The following is an 18,591-nucleotide window of genomic DNA, read 5'->3' as shown; positions in this document are numbered from 1 at the left end:
TCAGTTTCCACAATCTCCATGCCATGTCACTAGACTGGCATAAGCAGCATGAACTTAGGGATAAGCACCCAGGATCACGCGATGTTAAGTGTCTTACCTAAGGGCAAACCAGCCATGAGCTTTTACGACACCTCAAGCTGCATCCCAAAATGCAAGGAAAGGTAAAACAAATTGCCCAAATGGAAATTCTATGAAATATTTTCTCATATTTAACCCCTCAGTGAAGATGTTTTAAGGAAGCAATTGTTTTAGTGTTATTAAACTGGAAGCTGTCCACAAGGTGGCAGTGCAGCTTTAGTGTGTTGCGATGGAACCTGATAATTCTCAGCAAGGTGAGATCAAGTGCATCTGGAAGCAGGCTTCTGTCTCTACCTGTGGTAAGCAAATCACAGCTAATCTTAGTCAATCTAATGGGGTGGAGAATACTGCAGAGCTCAAGGCTCCATCCAGATATAAATAGTGGGTTCCCACTCAATTCACACATCTCTAATTAAGTGAGTGTGGTCTTTGAGGTTTATGTCAGTGGACTTTTTGCCTTTAATTTTACATGGGAATATAGAGGAACGATACAATTTCTGATCTATGAAGGAGGAATTTTGTTCCGGCCCAGTGTCGATCTTTGAAACATTTTGAAACCAACAATCGTATATGCAGTCAATGTTCTGAACACTTTTCAGTAAACATGAAGAGTAAAGACATTATTAGAGTCTAGGATTGTCTGTGTTTTATTTAAAACCAAAGGAACTTCACAAATGTTTAACTGTGACGCATATCACAAGGAAATCATTCACACTTTTCAAACACACTCTGCTTAGTAATCAAGCTTGGGTTCAAGGACACTCCGGAGATGCGTTACTCATTTCAGCAGTGTTATTTCAGCATTAATCAGTAGCCATGCTGATTTGAATTCCATTAGTGGTAACATTTAGTGTTCAGAGACTGTTGTAAAGGGGAAGATGTGTTTGTGTGTAATGGTTTAGCATGTACTTCTGGTAAATTTGTACGGCTTTGCATGAGTAGTTATCAACACTGTGGAACTGAATAAGAATTTATGAGTATATGCATATTGTGCGCAACTCTCTACCTTGTGGTTTGGGATACAGTGGTGGCCGTTTGTCTGAAACTCTTCCATTTACTCCAGTTTGGCTCTTATTGCTGAATCTGCATCCACGATTCAACTTTTCTTTTGGACGACCTTGCTCATCAGGACTGCTGCTGCCAACAGCTGCAGGAGACAAAAGAAGGATGGAAATAAATGGTTTAAATACAGTTTATTTGATATACTGTATGCAGACTTCAGTTGAGTAATATGAACATGCAAATACAGGCTTCTGGCTTCTGTGCAGAAGTGAAATGCAAGAGGTCTGTTTTTTTTGTGCTCTTGATCTCAGTCAGGGCTGGTATAAAAGTGGCCTTGAAACTAAAAGTGACTTCAACTTGAAACAAAAAGCTAAAAATAACCACAAGTTCCTCTGTATCAATTGCAGAACAAGCAAAGTGTTACAGATTGTTTGGATGATCCTCAATATTCAACCTATGAGGAAGCTTTTTTGTTCACCTCAACCAAGAAATGTTTCCTGAAAAATGTTTCCTGAAGCTTTGGCAAATAAGGCACGCACATATCTGTAGACAATGACAGATGGCCTAGAAAAGCTCAGATCTAAAAATGACATGGGTCATCATTATGTTGCACATGAGAAATTCAGTTCTGTTTTAAATATGGAAAAATAACTGCATGCAAATTATCTTTGTTCTATGGATGGTTGTTTCCGCGACGGAATATAAAACATGTAAAATATCTTTTCTCATGTGGTTCTCACATTGTACGAGCAAACCTCAATTATTCTAAAACACTACACTACACTAACAAAGTCTCCTGGAAAAAGAATACGTAAAAAAGTAACAAAATCTTTAAAAAAGTACAGACACATACCCGTTTATACATCAACATCAAGTCAACATGAAATGCCTTTGCAACCCATTTCACTTTCATAATGTGACATTTCCGGTGTAAAATGTTTGGGAAAATGTAATTAGTTACCGTATTTAAGTATCTTTTTTGGCTACTTTGCAGTTTTACTGAGTATCAAAGATATTAGCAACTTTAACTCGCTACTTGACAACATTTTTGAATAAGTATATGCACTCTTTACTCCATTACTTTTGTGATAAGTGATCCAGTTACTCATTACATTTTGCATGGCACTTAACTTTTTCTGCAGAAGTTTATTTCTGCTACAGAAGAAGTGATATCGCCATCTACGGGGCATAGAGCGTACTATATATTGTGCGTTTTGCCCTTACCCAAACTTGTCAACAAGGCTACTTTATGCAAATGTGATGCATTAGCAGGTAGTTGCTGAATCGCAGGGGTTTCATTTGAGATGAAAACATGACTGAAGCCAGTGATGAGGCCAAAACCAGCACATCCAGTGCAAGTAGACGCTGCCTAGATAAATTTACTTAACATTATTTTATCCGTCATATTGAAGACCTTTTTGAAGGATACTGGTTAACTTGTGCCCTTTTTGAGCACTTAAGCTTAACTGAGACAGGCTGCTGTGTCAACCTGGATTTATTGCAATTTTGAGCTGCTCAGTTTAATTTCGACTTTAGAAAATAAACGTGATAGCTCTCCTCACAAATCAACTGTTTCTTCTTTTTCACTGGCATGTCTCTTAAGCCCCTTTCACACAGCGCGTTGATCCCGGGAAATTGCTGTAAAATTGCTAGAGAGCCTTCTGTGTGAACGCAAACACGTCACATCCAAAAAATGACTTGTAGACTCAGAACAGCAAAAAGATTCATTTTGAGTCCATAAACATAAAATACACATGCACACACAACATTAACAGTTATATTGAAAGTCTAGCCCTCTTTTTTGACATCTTAGAAATCCCAATTTAGATGCAATAAACAGGAAATCCAAGTGTGTTGCTTTCTACTGTAAACCATCTTGTCAAAGTCACACATGCAAATGAAGAGCCCATGTCCTGTTAAATTAAAGCATGGGGATGTTAATGCATTAGTGAGCACAAAGATGGTCTTTCTATGGCTTTCTCAGCCCCTTTCTTCACTTAGGCCAATCTAAACATCTTAGGCCAATAGGCTGCATGGGACTGTCCGTGTCTGACAATGAATGATGCTGTTCTGCTGGCAGTAAATATATGGTGGTGGTGATGGTGTAAGAACAGCTTCATGTGTGATTGGTCCATTCATCTCAGTTTTGGCTCAGTTTGTGGCTAGGATTGAAACAAGCTTTCTTTTAAGGCTGGGGAGAAAGCCTCTATATGCCTGTATTTTAGTAGCTACATTTACTTTACATGGACGTTTTTTTTTGTTTGTTTCAACCAGAATGAAATCATTCTGATTGATAAATCCAAACATAGTGTTTACATGAATGCTAAATAAGTGATTGGGCTGATGTGTGCGTTTATGTCACAAGCTTTAAAACAGATGACTTTCTTTTGACATGCGCTCACTGCACGAATATACCAAGTTTCCCATTGTTGGTGCATACTAACCATCATCCTGTCATCGCTTCTTTTCTTTTTTCGCACAATGAGCACACAAAGATTTGTGTTGTGCTGTTATATTTATCAAATGCCCCTTCCCGCGCCCAAAACAAGCTGTCTGCAGATGAGAGTCTAAAGCAAAGACTGTCCCGCACCACTTCAGGATATTTCAATTGGATTTGACCAATTCAAACTGAATGACATGGTTACATGTTGACGTTAACACTTTTTTTGTTTTCTTCCTCTGCTACTAGTCAGATATTCCGATTACAAACGGATTATTAGGGTCTATGTATACGCAGCTACTGATATCAGAATTTATTTCGATATCAGAGTCTAAAAATATATATTTTTTGTAATATATCCCCAGTGAGTTTGTTTACTCAATGACACAAAGTCTTATGCAAACATCTAGCAAACCTGCAACCATCCACAACACTAGCACTGTGACAGTGAGTTGTGCATAGGCAAGCTCCACCCATGCTTCCATAAAATTTGGATTTGAATTAATATATAAAATATAAATTGATAAAAAATACAAATATTAATATTTGTAAATAATTAAATATTACATTAAAATACTACAGAAAAGACAACAATAGTACTTTCCTACTAAGTATAAAAAAACTTGAAGAAACAGGCAGAAATCGTTAATATATAATTAAGATTAAAGAGCCTGTTGTGCTTTCACACATTCGTTCTTAACACATTTCTCATTCTTTTTCTATTTAAAGATCATGTGTGATCAGGGCCGGTTGTCAAAATGAAGAAGTTGCAACACTGCCGGAAAAGTTCTGATGCTACATGTGAAAAACATTTATATTACAATTAATAGTTTGAACACTTACAAGATGCATTCTAACATAAGAATGCAGTCAAACGGTATGAGCCAAAGTTCTGAAAAAGCCGGCAACACTTCACATGGTTTAGTTGCAAACCTGTCACACAGGACTCAAAATGAAAATTGACACTGTGGAAAAAAATGTCATCAAACTGGATAGATGCAAAGATGAAGAGCTTCTCTTCATCTGAACAGATGAATTTTTAGACCTATTACTAGTTAAAGATTTAAAGATTTTCTTACTAAAATCAGACCAAACTCTGAAACTCTCACTCTATCCGTTATACAATTATGCGCGTCGTTATTTTACACAAGACAAATTACCATGGCTTTAACCTTTTTCGTCTAAAGGCCATTTCCGGCAATTAGTATCATAGTTTGAACAGCATTTTGGTGCTGATGTCATACGGATAAAAGATGGAAGGTGGTTGGAGATGAGGTAGATTTACCAGAAAAGGCAGCTTGGCCTTAGCTTGTTTGTATACGCATACCTGCCTAACAAAACATCTAAAGCATCCTCAGGTGAATAATGCAGCTAACCTCAGGGCATGGCCTGGATCAGTCTATCTAACTGGCCTCTGAGTTACCATGGCAACCTCTTCCCATAACCCCCTGTCTGGGAAAAGCGATGAAATAGAAACTGTGCACATCACAACAGAGAAATCAACTGCATGTATATCTATTAGAAATGTCTCGCTGGGTTTTGCAGCTGTAATGATAGAAGAGTGAGCCAGGTCAATGTCAAACCACGTGTGGTGTGGTCTAGTGAATGTAAACTAATAATTGGAGCTAAAATGTGAGCATGGGAAAAAGTTCAAATGTTCCGCATTCCCAGAGTCTAAAACACAGATTTGTGCCAACTTTAGCATTCCTAGCTAAGTATAGAAAGGAAAAAGAAGTCTGTGGTCTGACCTGACATATACAGAGAGCTCAGTTAAAGATAATGGCTTCATTATCAGAACAACATCTGATAGCAACAGTTTGTTCCAGTAAAGGATTAATGTCTGACCTTTGGTCACTAAACTCATTTCATTTTTGTACATGGAAGTTTGACACATAACATCCACTTTTAACTAGTTATGGTTACAAATAGCAACATTATTATCAACCTTACTCGAAGAGTAAAATTTCCAGGTTCCGTACTATCAATAAAAACCTTGTGGGAAAGTACCAACACAGAACAGCTCATTTAGTTCGCAAAACGAAGTGGGAACTGACCATAAGGAGCAGGAATAGCGAGCAAAAGTGTTTCAGAGCTTGTCCTGCAATACAGGAACATAAAGAGGCAATAAAAACTTGAAGGAAGTTAAAAATGCACATATGTAAAATGCATTTCCTTTACCATGCAATGGTGCTAAATGAAAAATGCAAACTAACAAGACTGAAAAATGTGAACTGCTTAAACTTGTTCTTACATGTAGGAAAACAAACCCACGAGAAAGTCAGAAATAAAGCAGACAGGTGACCAAATGTCTGAGGAAGACATAATTCTGCAGGAAAAAAATATAATTTAAAATATTCATGTAAATAACAGAACAATTACAAAATAAAATAAGATCAAAATTAATGCAATCTAACAATGTCACACTCACAAAGAATAAAACTAAAACTATTGTGTGTCAAAATACACAAAAGCTTTTTCAGCGTCCTCCGCTAATGTACTGTTGCCAAGTTGAATTATACTGTCAACCAATGAAAACACAGGACTAGCTGGGGTAAGGTTGTGATCAGTGTTAAACCAGAGTAATCTCACCTTCTGTCTGTTAAAATTAGTCCAAATAATCCCAGGACAATGAGTAAAATATAAGAGCCGTTTTCTTCATTCAAGCCATCCGGTCCTCTATAAACCACAGACTGACTGAAACTCTGCCACAAAGACACGAGGAAACGGCACCTCCCTCTACACACACACACACACACACTGCACGCTCAAATGCAACTGGCCACTTGCTTTCAAACACCGTCATAAGCAAAGGTCTCATGTCTTTTGTGGTGGAAATCTTTGTATTATCACATTAGTTCACTCAACAATAAATTATAGTATAATATATTTATTTATTTATTTATTGTTTCATTGAAAAGCCAATTCTTAAAAATTTCTCCTTTTGTGTTCTGGAGAAGAAAGAAAGCACAGGTGTGGAATTTAGTTAATGATGACTACGTTTTTTCTTCTTCCGTGAATTAACCCTTTAAAACCTTCAGAGCACAGTCCAGTGTGAGTATTGTTGCATTTTTGAATGGAGTGAGACTCAGGAGTTTGACTGTGAGGGCAAGACAAGTGATGAAATTATTTGATTGTAGATGAAATGACAAACAAATGCAATAGACCTTAGTCAGGGTGGATGGATGACATACTTTTTGTCAATTGGAAGGTTTTTTGGAAGGATGTTTTGTCAGTTGACCAATTAGCATGTAGTTAAACACCACAATCCATTGAATGCGGTGTACTTCTATCCCTCAAAACCTCGTTTTCATTCCTGTCAAAAACCCTTCCAAGTCTATGGTGCCCCTTCAAAAGCTTAATTCCCAGCCCTTACTTGTACTAGTGGCACATAAACCCTCTGACAGGGACACACAGACACACCGTTCAAGTTCATTAAACTGTTTACCAGATTCCACTGTAGATCTGATTTACTTTAATCTCATTTTGACATCAAGCGGGGACAGAAGAGTTGTGTCCTGCGAATCTGGTATTGCACAATCATCTTGACCAACTCAACCAAACTCAACTCAAACCTAAAGTATGTCTATAACAACTTGTGCCCTCAGACTTTCTGTTGCATACAGTTAATGAAGTAAAATTTTCATATTCTGCTTTGCTGCTTGAAACACTTCCTGTGCTAAAATGAAGCTATGTTTAGTATTTGCAGATATGCAGATACGACATCTAAACAGCAACCTGCCATTTGAACAGTATCCACAACAATCACTAAAGGGCTAGTCAGTGTACAGTCTATGATGTGATGATCCAGACATGAAGATAATGAGAAGTCCAACAGGCCAAGCAGGATTTTTTACATTTTTTAGGATCAACCACTGCAGGATGAAACTGAAAACTCAATTAGTGATAAGATACATAATGTTTAGCATTTATACTGTTCAAAAGTTTTGGGGTCAGTAAGTTTTTTTTTTTTTTTTTGAAGTCTGTTATTTATTCCTGTGATATAAAAATTGAATAACCTGAATGACTGAAACTGATGTACTGCTTAACATTTTTGTGGAAACAGTGATACATTTTCTTTCCAGGATTCTTTTATTAATAGAAAGTTCAAAATAGTTATTTATTTGATATAAAAATCTTTTGTAACATTATAAAAAGTCTTTACTTTCACTTTTGATCAATATAATGCATCCTTGCTGAAGGAAACAATTTCTTTCAAAATAACTGACCCCAAATGTTTTAATAGTAGTGTGTGATGCTTCAATACACTGCACACATGCTACTCGACCACTATAGGTCATATACTCCAAAACCACACCATTAACCACCTGTTCAGTTCTCATGTAATCAACTCAGTGCTATCTCTTACATTTGGCATTATCAGAAGTCCACTATTGGAGTAAGCTCAGTGTTCAGGTCTCTGAGCTTAAACAAGTGTGACCAGCACAACTAATGTAATGCCATGTCACCACAGACCTTCATTTGTATTCCCATACTGACTAGAGAACAAAAACTTCTCCGGTTAATAATGATAAGACAAATGATACTGATACACATGGAGCTACAGACACTCACATCACAATGTAATCTGACGGAATATGTAATCCTGTATTTGAAATTACAGGCTAACAAGTGGCTAAATGGGACTAGAGAGTTTGCAACATTAAACATCACTCCAAACAAGTAAACTCGTCTACTCTCTAGTCCGCTTTCACAGCCTCGTTGTGTTTATCACACTCTTGCAAACTATTATTACTCAAACTTTCAGGGAAATTCTTTCAAACAAAAACTGAAAAAGTTGTCGGAAGCTTAGTAGTGGCGACGTTGAAGTAACGCGAACGTGGTGTAGTTTATTTATATTATAGCTGTGGCATAACAAATTTAAGAATCTGTTTAAGATCTGCAGATCCTCCATCATGAAATAACATCACATGAAAAACTAAGGTGGAGTACGTTGTATTTACTATTTAGCATTTAAGGTTAAGATGATGATATCCGATGAATGATTCTGCATAGTTTCCAGCAAGAGTTTTCTGCCAGTTACTGTTCTCATAGTCAAATGAGCCAGATTACGGAGACCCTCACCTATTGTCTTTAATGGCCCTTGGAGCTCGTGTCCCATTCTTTGAATAGTTATGCTGATTGGATTAGGACTGGTGATACTCCAGAGTCTGGGGTGGGTCCCTATACCTGGATACTTCTTTTGCATGCTTAGTTCAAAGTCGTCACCCAGGTGTTTTGTCACTGCCTCCTAAAATCTATATAAACTACAATGTATGACTGCCTTAGTGGGACTTGATGACTGCAGCTACGAAACAGCACATTCTCAATAAAGAATCCTGCTGAAGGAGATACAACCAAGTCTCCTGGTCTTCGCTTCTGAATTTCCAACATAGCCTACATTTTGCTTTTGCATTTATGCTTCAAAATTAATAAAAGTTTTTTTTACAATGAACAAAACATGTAAGAATCATAAGCTTTGCATCAGTTTGGAAAGGCCTGAAAAACAATCACCAATTACAAGACACCATCCCCCAGCACTTTATCGAATCAACAACTGGCCGACGATTTGAATGATTTTTATTGCAAGTTTGAAAAACCCTGTCTTCACACCCCTGACCTTCTCCCCATACATCTATCAACACCTCCAGTAACCACATTCTGCTTCAATCCTGCTTTAAATGCTCCACTATCATCCCCATCCCAAAGAAACCCAAAATCATAGGAATGAATGACTACAGACCTGTTGCCTTAATGTCTGTGGTCATGAAGTCATTTGAAAGACTGGTGTTGGCATACCTGAAGGACATTACTGGACCCTTGCTGGACCCCCTGCAGTTTCAATCAAGCAAACAGGTCTGTGGATGATGCACTCAACAAGGGACTGCATTACATCCTGCAACATCTGGACAAACCAGGGACTTATGTGAGGATCCCATTTGTGGACTACAGCTCGGCCTTCAAACACCATCATTCCAAACCTCCTCCTGTCCAAATTAACCCAGCTCTCTGTGCGCTCCTCCATCTGTCAGACAGACAGGCAGCAGCTAGTGAGGCCGGAAAAATTCACATCCAACACCCGCACGATCAGCACTGGCGCCCCCCAGGGATGTGTGCTCTCCCCACTACACTTCTCCATGTACACCAAAAACTGTACTGCAAAAAGATCCCTCTGTCAAGCTCCTGAAGGTTGCAGATGACACCACACATCGACCTCATCCAGGATGGTGACGAGTCTGCTTACAGACAGGAGGTTAAAGGCTTAAACTGGCTGTCTGGTGCAGTCATAACAACCTGGAGCTGAATTTTAGGTGGATTTTAGGAGAATTGTGGATTTTAGGAGAATCCCCCCACCCACCCGTCAGTACAAAGAATCATCAGTACACCCCTCCACACTCTTCAATAACTGTACTCATCCAGAGTGAGTAAAAGGGTAGGCAAAATCACTCTTGACCCCTCACACCCAACAAGCCACTTCCTCTTTGAACTGTTGCCATCTGGCCGGCGCTACAGAGCACTGAGCACCAGAATAGCCAGACACATGAAAAGTTTCTTTCCTCAGAAAAACCCTATTGGGTTTTTGTTGAGGGAACCAGGGTGATGCTATCTTTTGGCTTGGTCTACAAAAAACATGTCTTCCATGTACCACTCTATTTCTTGCATAACAATCTGAGTTTTTGCCCTTAACACAGAGAAGCAACAAGCGAAAAGTTATTTTGTAGATTGCATGGTTTCTATTTATGTGGTGACATGCTTGGCAACCAACCGTATAAGCTCAGTCATTCTGGCCCACAAATTGTACATTAAACATCAAATATGGACTGAATTAACTGCAAAATTCTCCAAAGTCATCTCCATGTTAACATGTTAACCTCCTTCCATTAATCAAAAGAAACAGAAGAAAAAAAAGGAAAAGAGGGAAAACAGACCAAAAACTGAGGTGCCCCATTGACCCCAGAGCATGTTCAGTCATGCACATTAATTTCCATAACACTTAAAACTACTACATAACATGTAAATGTATCTGTTATCTCTTACAACAACAAATCATAAATACAACAGCTCACAGCTGCAGGTTTTTTAGGAAAGATTCAATCTGACAAAAATGGCAGACTCCCATGGGTCCAAGCTCCAAGTCTTAATGCACAGAGAAAGGAAGAGACAGAATAAGAAGGAGAGGAAGGCAGGGATATTGCCCACCTTTGTTCTGAGCGATTTTCACCCCAACACAAGGTTCCTCTTCATCAGATTGTTTGGAGGGAAAGCAGCTGGGGTTGCCAGCTTTATCTGAAAGACAACATAAGAAATATTTAGTTAGTTTTAGTCTCGCTATTATGCATAAAGTATAGTCTTAAGTGTCACAAGATCCTTCAGAAATCATTCATGCTGATTTGGTGCTCAAGAAACATTCTTATTTGTTACGAGGATGTTGTGGGAAGGAGGAGGCAGGAACCGGCGAACATTCAACAAACTTTAATACCAAAAATAAAACAAATACAAAACAAAAGTAAAAGACAGCAGCCCCTCACGGACGACTGCTGTCATATAGAATAAAACATAAACATCAAATAAAATAGTTCAGGCCATCTACATTCCAGTAACTAAAAAAATAAAATAATTTTGAGGTACTTTCATGATGATCTCGAAATACAGATGGAAAATAAGGGGTATAGACATACTGAGAAACTTGCGGGTAGGCTAAATAAAAGAACAGGAAGAACACTAAAATGACACCAAACCGGTCAAGAACATGCCTGGATCACTACATGTGGCACACTCATATGTACTTGTTAATGTTGAACATGATGGTTGTGAGGATTTGATCCCATTTAGATATGAATGCCATTTCATCCCAAATGTGTTCAATGGATTTCAAGTCTGGCTTTTGTGCAGGCCAGTTCTTTAACACAAGACTCAAATGATTTTGATATGAATCTCGCTTAGGGCAAAGAGAATTGTCCTGATGTAATAGAAAAAGACCCTCTGCATTGAAAGCTTATTATAATTTCACAAAATAAAATAAATAAATAATTACATTTATTATAAGAAATCTTATCAATTATAGATGAAGTTGAAAGCTTAAAATAATGTCATTATGCAAAATAAAAATAAACTTAATTTAATTATACAAAAATATTGAATTCATATAAAGTAAAAAAAAAAAAAACACAATGATTGAAAACTAAATAAATAGGTTTCATTTAATCTGGATGCAAAATATACATTTTACCTTAGAAATGAAACCATAAAACTGTATTATGATATTATGATTGTAGAACAATAAAGACAAATGTATTCTGGATGATAAAAACACTGAGCAGAAGGTCTGCGTGTGAAGAGAGAGCTTGAGAGAACATTAATCCAGCATTTGTAGCAAAACAAATGAAAAGTAAATCCCCAGAGACGCACCAGCAATTAATTCTCTCTATTTCTAATGCACATAAAAGATGAAAGCCAAACAGTAAACAAGTGGTGTGTGGTTTCCAATTGTTCACACATGTGCACATGAAGGCACACTTTGAGACTCACACGGTTTATAAAGTACTCAGCTGAAAATAGAAAATTGTAACACAACTGACTGAGAGAACATTAAAGAGGCTGGGAAAGTTAAGAGATATAATGCAGTGATGAATGATGAAGAACTCAAGTACATTAACCAGCTGAAACGTAAAGCATAAAAAGACACCAAATGTTTTAATGAACAGAGAATGTAACAAAAGCAGTCAGTTTAATGTTTAAACAAGTTTAAAGTAAGGTACATTTTGAGCGGAACGGTGTGTGTGTGTGTGTGTGTGTGTGTGTGTGTGTGTGTGTGAGCATTTTATCCTGGGAGTGAGATTAAAGCAAGGTTTTTTCCTTGTACCATCTGGAGCCCTTGTGACAGAAGGATTTGGTGACCCCCCCGCACACTCAAACGTACACACATGTTCACATAATAGTTATTTTTAATGGCAGCTTTTCAAAAAAACATTCTGTAAGCTAACACAACCACCACAACAAACAAACTTTAACGCACATGAAAGAAGGGGCTGATGGGACCATTAATAAAGCCTTTTTTATGAGCGATCATATGAGCCTTTTTTACGACTCTCCCAATAAACGCTGCACAAATCAGCACACTGAATGGAGTACTGAGATGTGTAGAGCTGGATAACCATCCAAATTGTTTCCATGACACCTCAATTAATCAGTTTGCTTGGTTATAAACACAAAATACAGTCATCATTTATTGGAATACAAATGAAGAATAGCAATGACATGTTTATGAGGTTATTTATGAAACTGTGTAGCATGTAATTTAGCATTTATGTGGAGCCCTTGTTAGAGCATTAGAGTAGATTTGCCATGAATCACGTTCACAGTCGAGTGGCCATAATGAATGTAAACACTGTGGTACTCAATAAGGCAGTGAATTATAGATTTGGTCAATGTAATAATAAATGCTCCCGTAAATTAGGCTCAATCAATTTCCAGCATGTATGCATGCATTTAATGTAATTGTAACCAACTATCAGAACACTGAGCTAAACTATGATGCATGTAACCGACGGTACATCAGATTAATCAACCATTCTCTACCAAAATACGACAGCATGCAGCTACTGTCATTATTACTACTGTAATAGTAAATTAATAAGAGATTGCATTTAAATCACGATTATTATCATTGTTTAATGTTTTTTCTTCATCATAAATGCAATTTAGCACAGCTTTCTCGCAGTAATACTCAATTAATGAAGACAATACTAATAACTGACCACCGCAATCCTTACTTGTGCGGGTCATATTTCACTAAAAAATAATCCAATTATATTTAAAATTTTAGCACTGTAATGGATCCAGAAATTTTACTTGACTTTTTTTTTGCAATTATCATTATTCTCAATATGGTTTGTTTACTGTATTACATTATAATTATTAAAAATAATAATAATAATAATAATAATAATACAATAGATTTTAATCATTAAGTTTTAATGAAAATAATGTCCCAATGTAAAAAAAAATTGCCTTATTTTTTTTAAGCAAAAGATAATTTCACGTCGTATTTCTCCTCCCGCAACCCTAGAGAGAATAAGCGGTATGGAGAATGGATGTATATCTTATATCTTTTGATATTGGGATGATATACTGTAACTTGCATAAACCGCTAAGACTAGTCTTACAAGACTGTTCATATCTGTTTTAAGTCAGTTAAAAAGTAAGACTGATTGCCCCTTGACTAACCAACCACTAGTTGGTCATACTAATACTTAAGACACACAGTCTTAACATAATGGCTATGTTTATGCAACTGACCCCAGGACATATTTTTGACCTGCTGTATGAGATTCACCTGTTTATATGTATTGGAATTTACAGCAAACTGTCCACAAGATGAAACGATCAGATAGAGAACATGTAACAGATATATAAATGGCCTGATGAAGCTTGTATGCTAGAAAATTCAGACAGAATGCATCTCTCTGCCTTATCGTGAAACTTGCACAGGTCAAAAAACTGGTCTAAACGAGACCATTACATATCATGAGTACAACATGAATTCCTTGCACGAATACATGTAAACTGAAGGTCAAGCCACAAGGAAATGCATTAAAAAAAAAAAAAAAGAGAAAAATACCTGATCTGTTATTGGTTCTCCGGTGTGGCTGGGCTTGTGTTTCTCTCACATTCCTAAGATGTTTCTCCATCTTAAATCACACGGTAATACGCTAAGCAACAGGGGAAGGCCCTCTACATGCAACTCGCTTTACAAGCGTGACCCAAACCAAGCAGCAGCTTTTAGTCTTCCTGTGGCTGTCTCACTCTTTCTTCCCCTCAAAGGTCACAAAACCAGTTTTACAGAAGCCGGACATGGACTGTAAGTAAATGTTTATTGAATAACAACATAGACACTAAACATCAGCTGATGCACTGTGCTACCAATACCTGCAGAAGAAAAATAAAGCCAACCGCATGTGAATTCCTTCTATTCTTTAGAGTTTTGTAGGCATTGAAAATGCATGTACAGTACATGAATTCGCTGACTGCTGGCAACTAGAGAATAATTACATGAGTCAATAAAAGCTGCTGAGTGAGGGGTGAAAGAGAGGGAAGTCTTAATGTGTGATAATATCAACAAACCAACCCTCTTTCATCTCTCTCTCTCTTTCCCAATGTGAACAGGACTATGATATTATGTAGAACCTGGGCCTTAAAAGATATTAACAGGAAATGAATGGTTGGCTTACTTTCGAAACTATAAAACACTAGGTTGGTATTAATGTCATTATCAGGAAATGACTCATAATATTAGAATTTTTGTCTGCCTTTGAATTTTCAGCATGTTGACTGATAATAGTTCAACAGTAAAGCACAATTGTTTATTGTCATCCAAGCAAGATGACAGTTATGCAGTATAATGCAGTTATATTCATTCTAAGTATTAAAATAGCTGCTAGCAGCAATTCCGGGGCCAAGCCCCTTATGGCCATTTTTGGCACGTTTGGACATTGGATTGTATTAGGAATCTTTTGAACAATGCACAATTCACATGGTTAAACACTTGCTTCACTTTGAATTTGATCAAACAATCTTCAAAGCTATAGCCTGTTGCTTTAAACAGGATGCCACTCATACAATGTTTGGTTAATTTTACAGGGAGATTTTAAAGGCAGAACCACGCAGCAATTGGCTCTAAATGACACAACATTACACACAAATTTATAAAGTTGTCCCACAAAGAAAACAAACTAAGTTTCCAAAAGTTAAGCGTTTTTGAAAAATATATATATATCTCTGGAACACTAGGTGACGCTGTATTCATACTTTTTGGGTACCTACAGGACATGCTGATGATGATTCGTACAAAATTTTGTGCCGATATGTCAAATCATTTAAAGGATGACAAAATGTATGACAAAATTCAAAATGGCAGACAGATGGTTCATCCGAACCTGGCAAAATCAGTATCCATGGATCTGGCATGACACAAGGAATCCATAGACAAGATTATGACTTTCTGGAAACCTGTTCAAAAGTTCTTAACAAAAATAGCCATTCTTCAGATCTCATGACCTATAGGTGGTCGCTGTTCCCCAATTTGGCATGTACCCTCAGATCATGGTTCCGATTAAACCAACCAATTTTCATTTCGATTAATCAAAGTTTGGCCGAGATACAGCCTCTGAACCAATTCTGTCAGGACCACTATCGTCAAATACGATTGACAATTAGCATACAGTTTGGATTGGCGGTATGGTTCCATTCTGGGCAAGAACTCCCTGTGCATCCAACTTTCGTAGGAATTTGACAAAATTTGAAGGAGGAGTAGTGGAAAAACGTAATACTGTACTTTTCAAAATGGCCACTACTGTAATGGGCGAAGTCTTAATGTAAGATATTGAATGTGATCAGTATGATGAGAGGAATAAGGTGTACTAAGTTTCATTTTTCTCAAAGTTATAACCATTTGAAAAGAGAATTTTTGAACTGGTGGTGGCACTATAAAGTTGGTCAGAATACTATTCATTACCATCACTAGAAGTAGGCCTATGCCAATTTTCATCATTTTCCTACTTACGGTTCATATGGCTGCCATTGACTCCCATTGGGGAGGAATAATAAAGTAAACTTACAATTGCAAAAGGGGCTACAGCCTACTATGAGGTTACTGTGCTGTGGTTGCCATGGTCTTGTTACGCAGTTGCTAAGGTGTTCTGACTGTTTTTAGAGCATTGCAATTAGGTTCTGAGTGGTTGCTACTGGAAGTGGATACCTACTGTCAAATGATTTTACTGTTGAAATTCAAATTAAATTACTGCTGTCCCATAGATTCTGATTGGAAGAGGTACTTGAGCCATATTAGCTCAAGTACCTCTTCCAATCAGAATCTATGGAATTTTTTCACCTGTTTATCATATAAAGTCATCACACCTTTCATAAATAAACTGCAACATTTTAATTGTAGCACAATTGGTGTTGGAGATGAGAATTATGAGAAGTATGAGAATAAATAAATAAATAAAATTGGGCATGTTTTTAAAATAATTTCAGAATAGTATTTCATATTGTTTAAAAAAAATATATACTATGAGATCTGTATATAATTACAGATATTTAACCAGCATAATTCTGATGCTTTGTTCTCTTTTTGAAGCTTGTTTTATGTCACTTTCCTGGAGCATACTTCTGCTTTTTGCTTCTTGCATGTGTGCATGATTAACTTCACAACTGAAAGCGGTCACATGTTTAACAGTGAGAAGCAGATACAAATTAGACAGTGTGGGTGTCAGTGAGTGAGGTCATCAACCCATTGCTCACACAAGACTGCGTAGAGGGACGCCAAAACCCTTAGGGGTAAGGAAAATGACAAATGGGACTGCATTGCTATCTCAATTGTTTCTTCTACAAGGAAATAAGATTAGAAAGTGCAATTAGGACTTTGCTGAAAAAAAAAAAAGCTCAGAATTATCTAGATATTTGTTTGTATTAATATGAAACTAATATTAACTCAAACATTTCTAATCAAGCCCATATTCTTTAAAGCTATTGCCCTATATTAGTTTTAAATATAGAATACTGGTCAAAAGTTTAGAATAATTAAGATTTTTTAATTAAAAAAAGAAAGAAAAAGAAAATAAGAATTTAAATCTCACCAAGGCTGCAATTATTGGTTTAAAAAAATACAGTAATATTGTGAAGTATTCTTAATTTAAAATAACTGTTTTCGGTTTTAATATTTTATAAAAAATGTTTTTTAAATATTTTATTCCTGTGATGCCAAAGCTGAATTTTCAGTATCATTACTCCTGTCTTCGGTGCCACATGATCCTTCAAAAATCATTCTAATACTGATTTGCTGATTAAAAAAGCTTTTTTTCAGCAAGGATAAAAATTAATCAAGGAATCATAAAAAAAAATAAAAATGCTTCCCACCAAAAACGGTTTCCAACATCAATAATAATAAGAGACAGAATTAATAATTGAGCACCAATAATAACTGATAATAAATTAGAATGATCGTGTGACATTAAAGACTGGAGTAATGGCTGCTGAACATCCATCACAGGAATAAATTAAATTAATATAACTAAATAGAAAACATCATTTTAAATTGTAATATTATTTCACAAAATTAGGGGAGCGCGGGGCACAACGTAACACGGGGTTAGTTGTAACACGCTTGTTTTAAATACTTCCGCACATGCTAGGATGACGAAACTTTGTGTATTTACTAGTTGCCATATCAACACTATATAGAAAAAAAAATTCCTCCAAAATTATTATTTTTTTGAAGATATCCATAGACATTTATTAAACCATAGCAAAAGTAAATTTCTTACTTAAGTTAATTTTTCATCTCTATTTTTTGTGTTTATTTAAAATAAGACAAAAATGATATTATTTTAATCTCCAAGATGTTATTTAACAGTTGAGACAGTTATTTAATGCTTCACTAACGAGCAGAAGACACTAGCAGGGTTTGAATCCCAGTTGTGCAGGCGGGGCATGTTGTAACACTGCGTTACAATGTGCCCCTATTAGAAATATGCCATTATATTCTATACTTTTTTTTTTTTTTTGAGAAAACGTGAGAAAAGGGTGAATAAAGACTGAGAGTCAATGTTCAGAAATTACTAATTATTTATTTGTTTTGAACTATGTTGTATAGCTGTGTTTTCATGCGTTCGTAGTCAAAACTCAAAAATTAGTTTATATTTAATTATTAAAAATTGCCATTATTTTGTATGAAAAAGTTTTTTAATTGTATTTTATTTAGAAAATATTTTAGTTTGTTTTGTATATTTTTTTTATTAGATCAGATAACATTTTAAGCTGTCATATGTTATGTTACAATGTGCCCCACACATGTTACAATGTACCCCACCTATGGGGCATGTTGTCACATTTCACTTCCATTCTTTCGGGGTATATCAAGAAAAAAGTATATACTGTATTAATAAAACAAAAACACATAATTGTACTAGACATGTGGGAAATTAATGTGGGGGAAAAAAATACTCTGAACCATAAGTAGATTTACACAAACTGAGAAAGTCAAAAAGCGTTACTTTGTGCCCCGCGCTCCCCTA

General features: G+C 36.4%; 1 protein-coding gene across 3 annotated transcripts in view; it reads right to left on the bottom strand.

Annotated features, from left to right (window-relative positions):
• The window catches only part of fgd4a (FYVE, RhoGEF and PH domain containing 4a), a 50,981-nt gene that overhangs the window by 16,867 nt on the left and 15,523 nt on the right, over positions 1–18,591 (bottom strand). For 2 of the 3 annotated variants that reach the window (XM_084409732.1, XM_084409733.1), the window contains exons 2-3: positions 10,718–10,804; positions 1,085–1,225 (exon numbers count right to left, since the gene is read on the bottom strand). In XM_084409732.1, coding sequence (XP_084265858.1) covers positions 1,085–1,225; positions 10,718–10,804 — 228 coding nt within the window. Of the gene's footprint in view, positions 1–1,084; positions 1,226–6,109; positions 6,227–10,717; positions 10,805–18,591 lie in introns of those variants that run through there. The other variant, XM_084409734.1, reaches the window with a different exon arrangement.

The sequence above is a fragment of the Rutilus rutilus genome (genome assembly GCF_951802725.1).
Source record: "Rutilus rutilus genome assembly, chromosome: 5".
In the NCBI taxonomy this organism is placed as follows: domain Eukaryota; kingdom Metazoa; phylum Chordata; class Actinopteri; order Cypriniformes; family Leuciscidae; genus Rutilus; species Rutilus rutilus.
The sequence above is the reverse complement of the archived record's forward strand: the minus strand, read 5'-3'. Positions and strand labels throughout refer to the sequence as shown.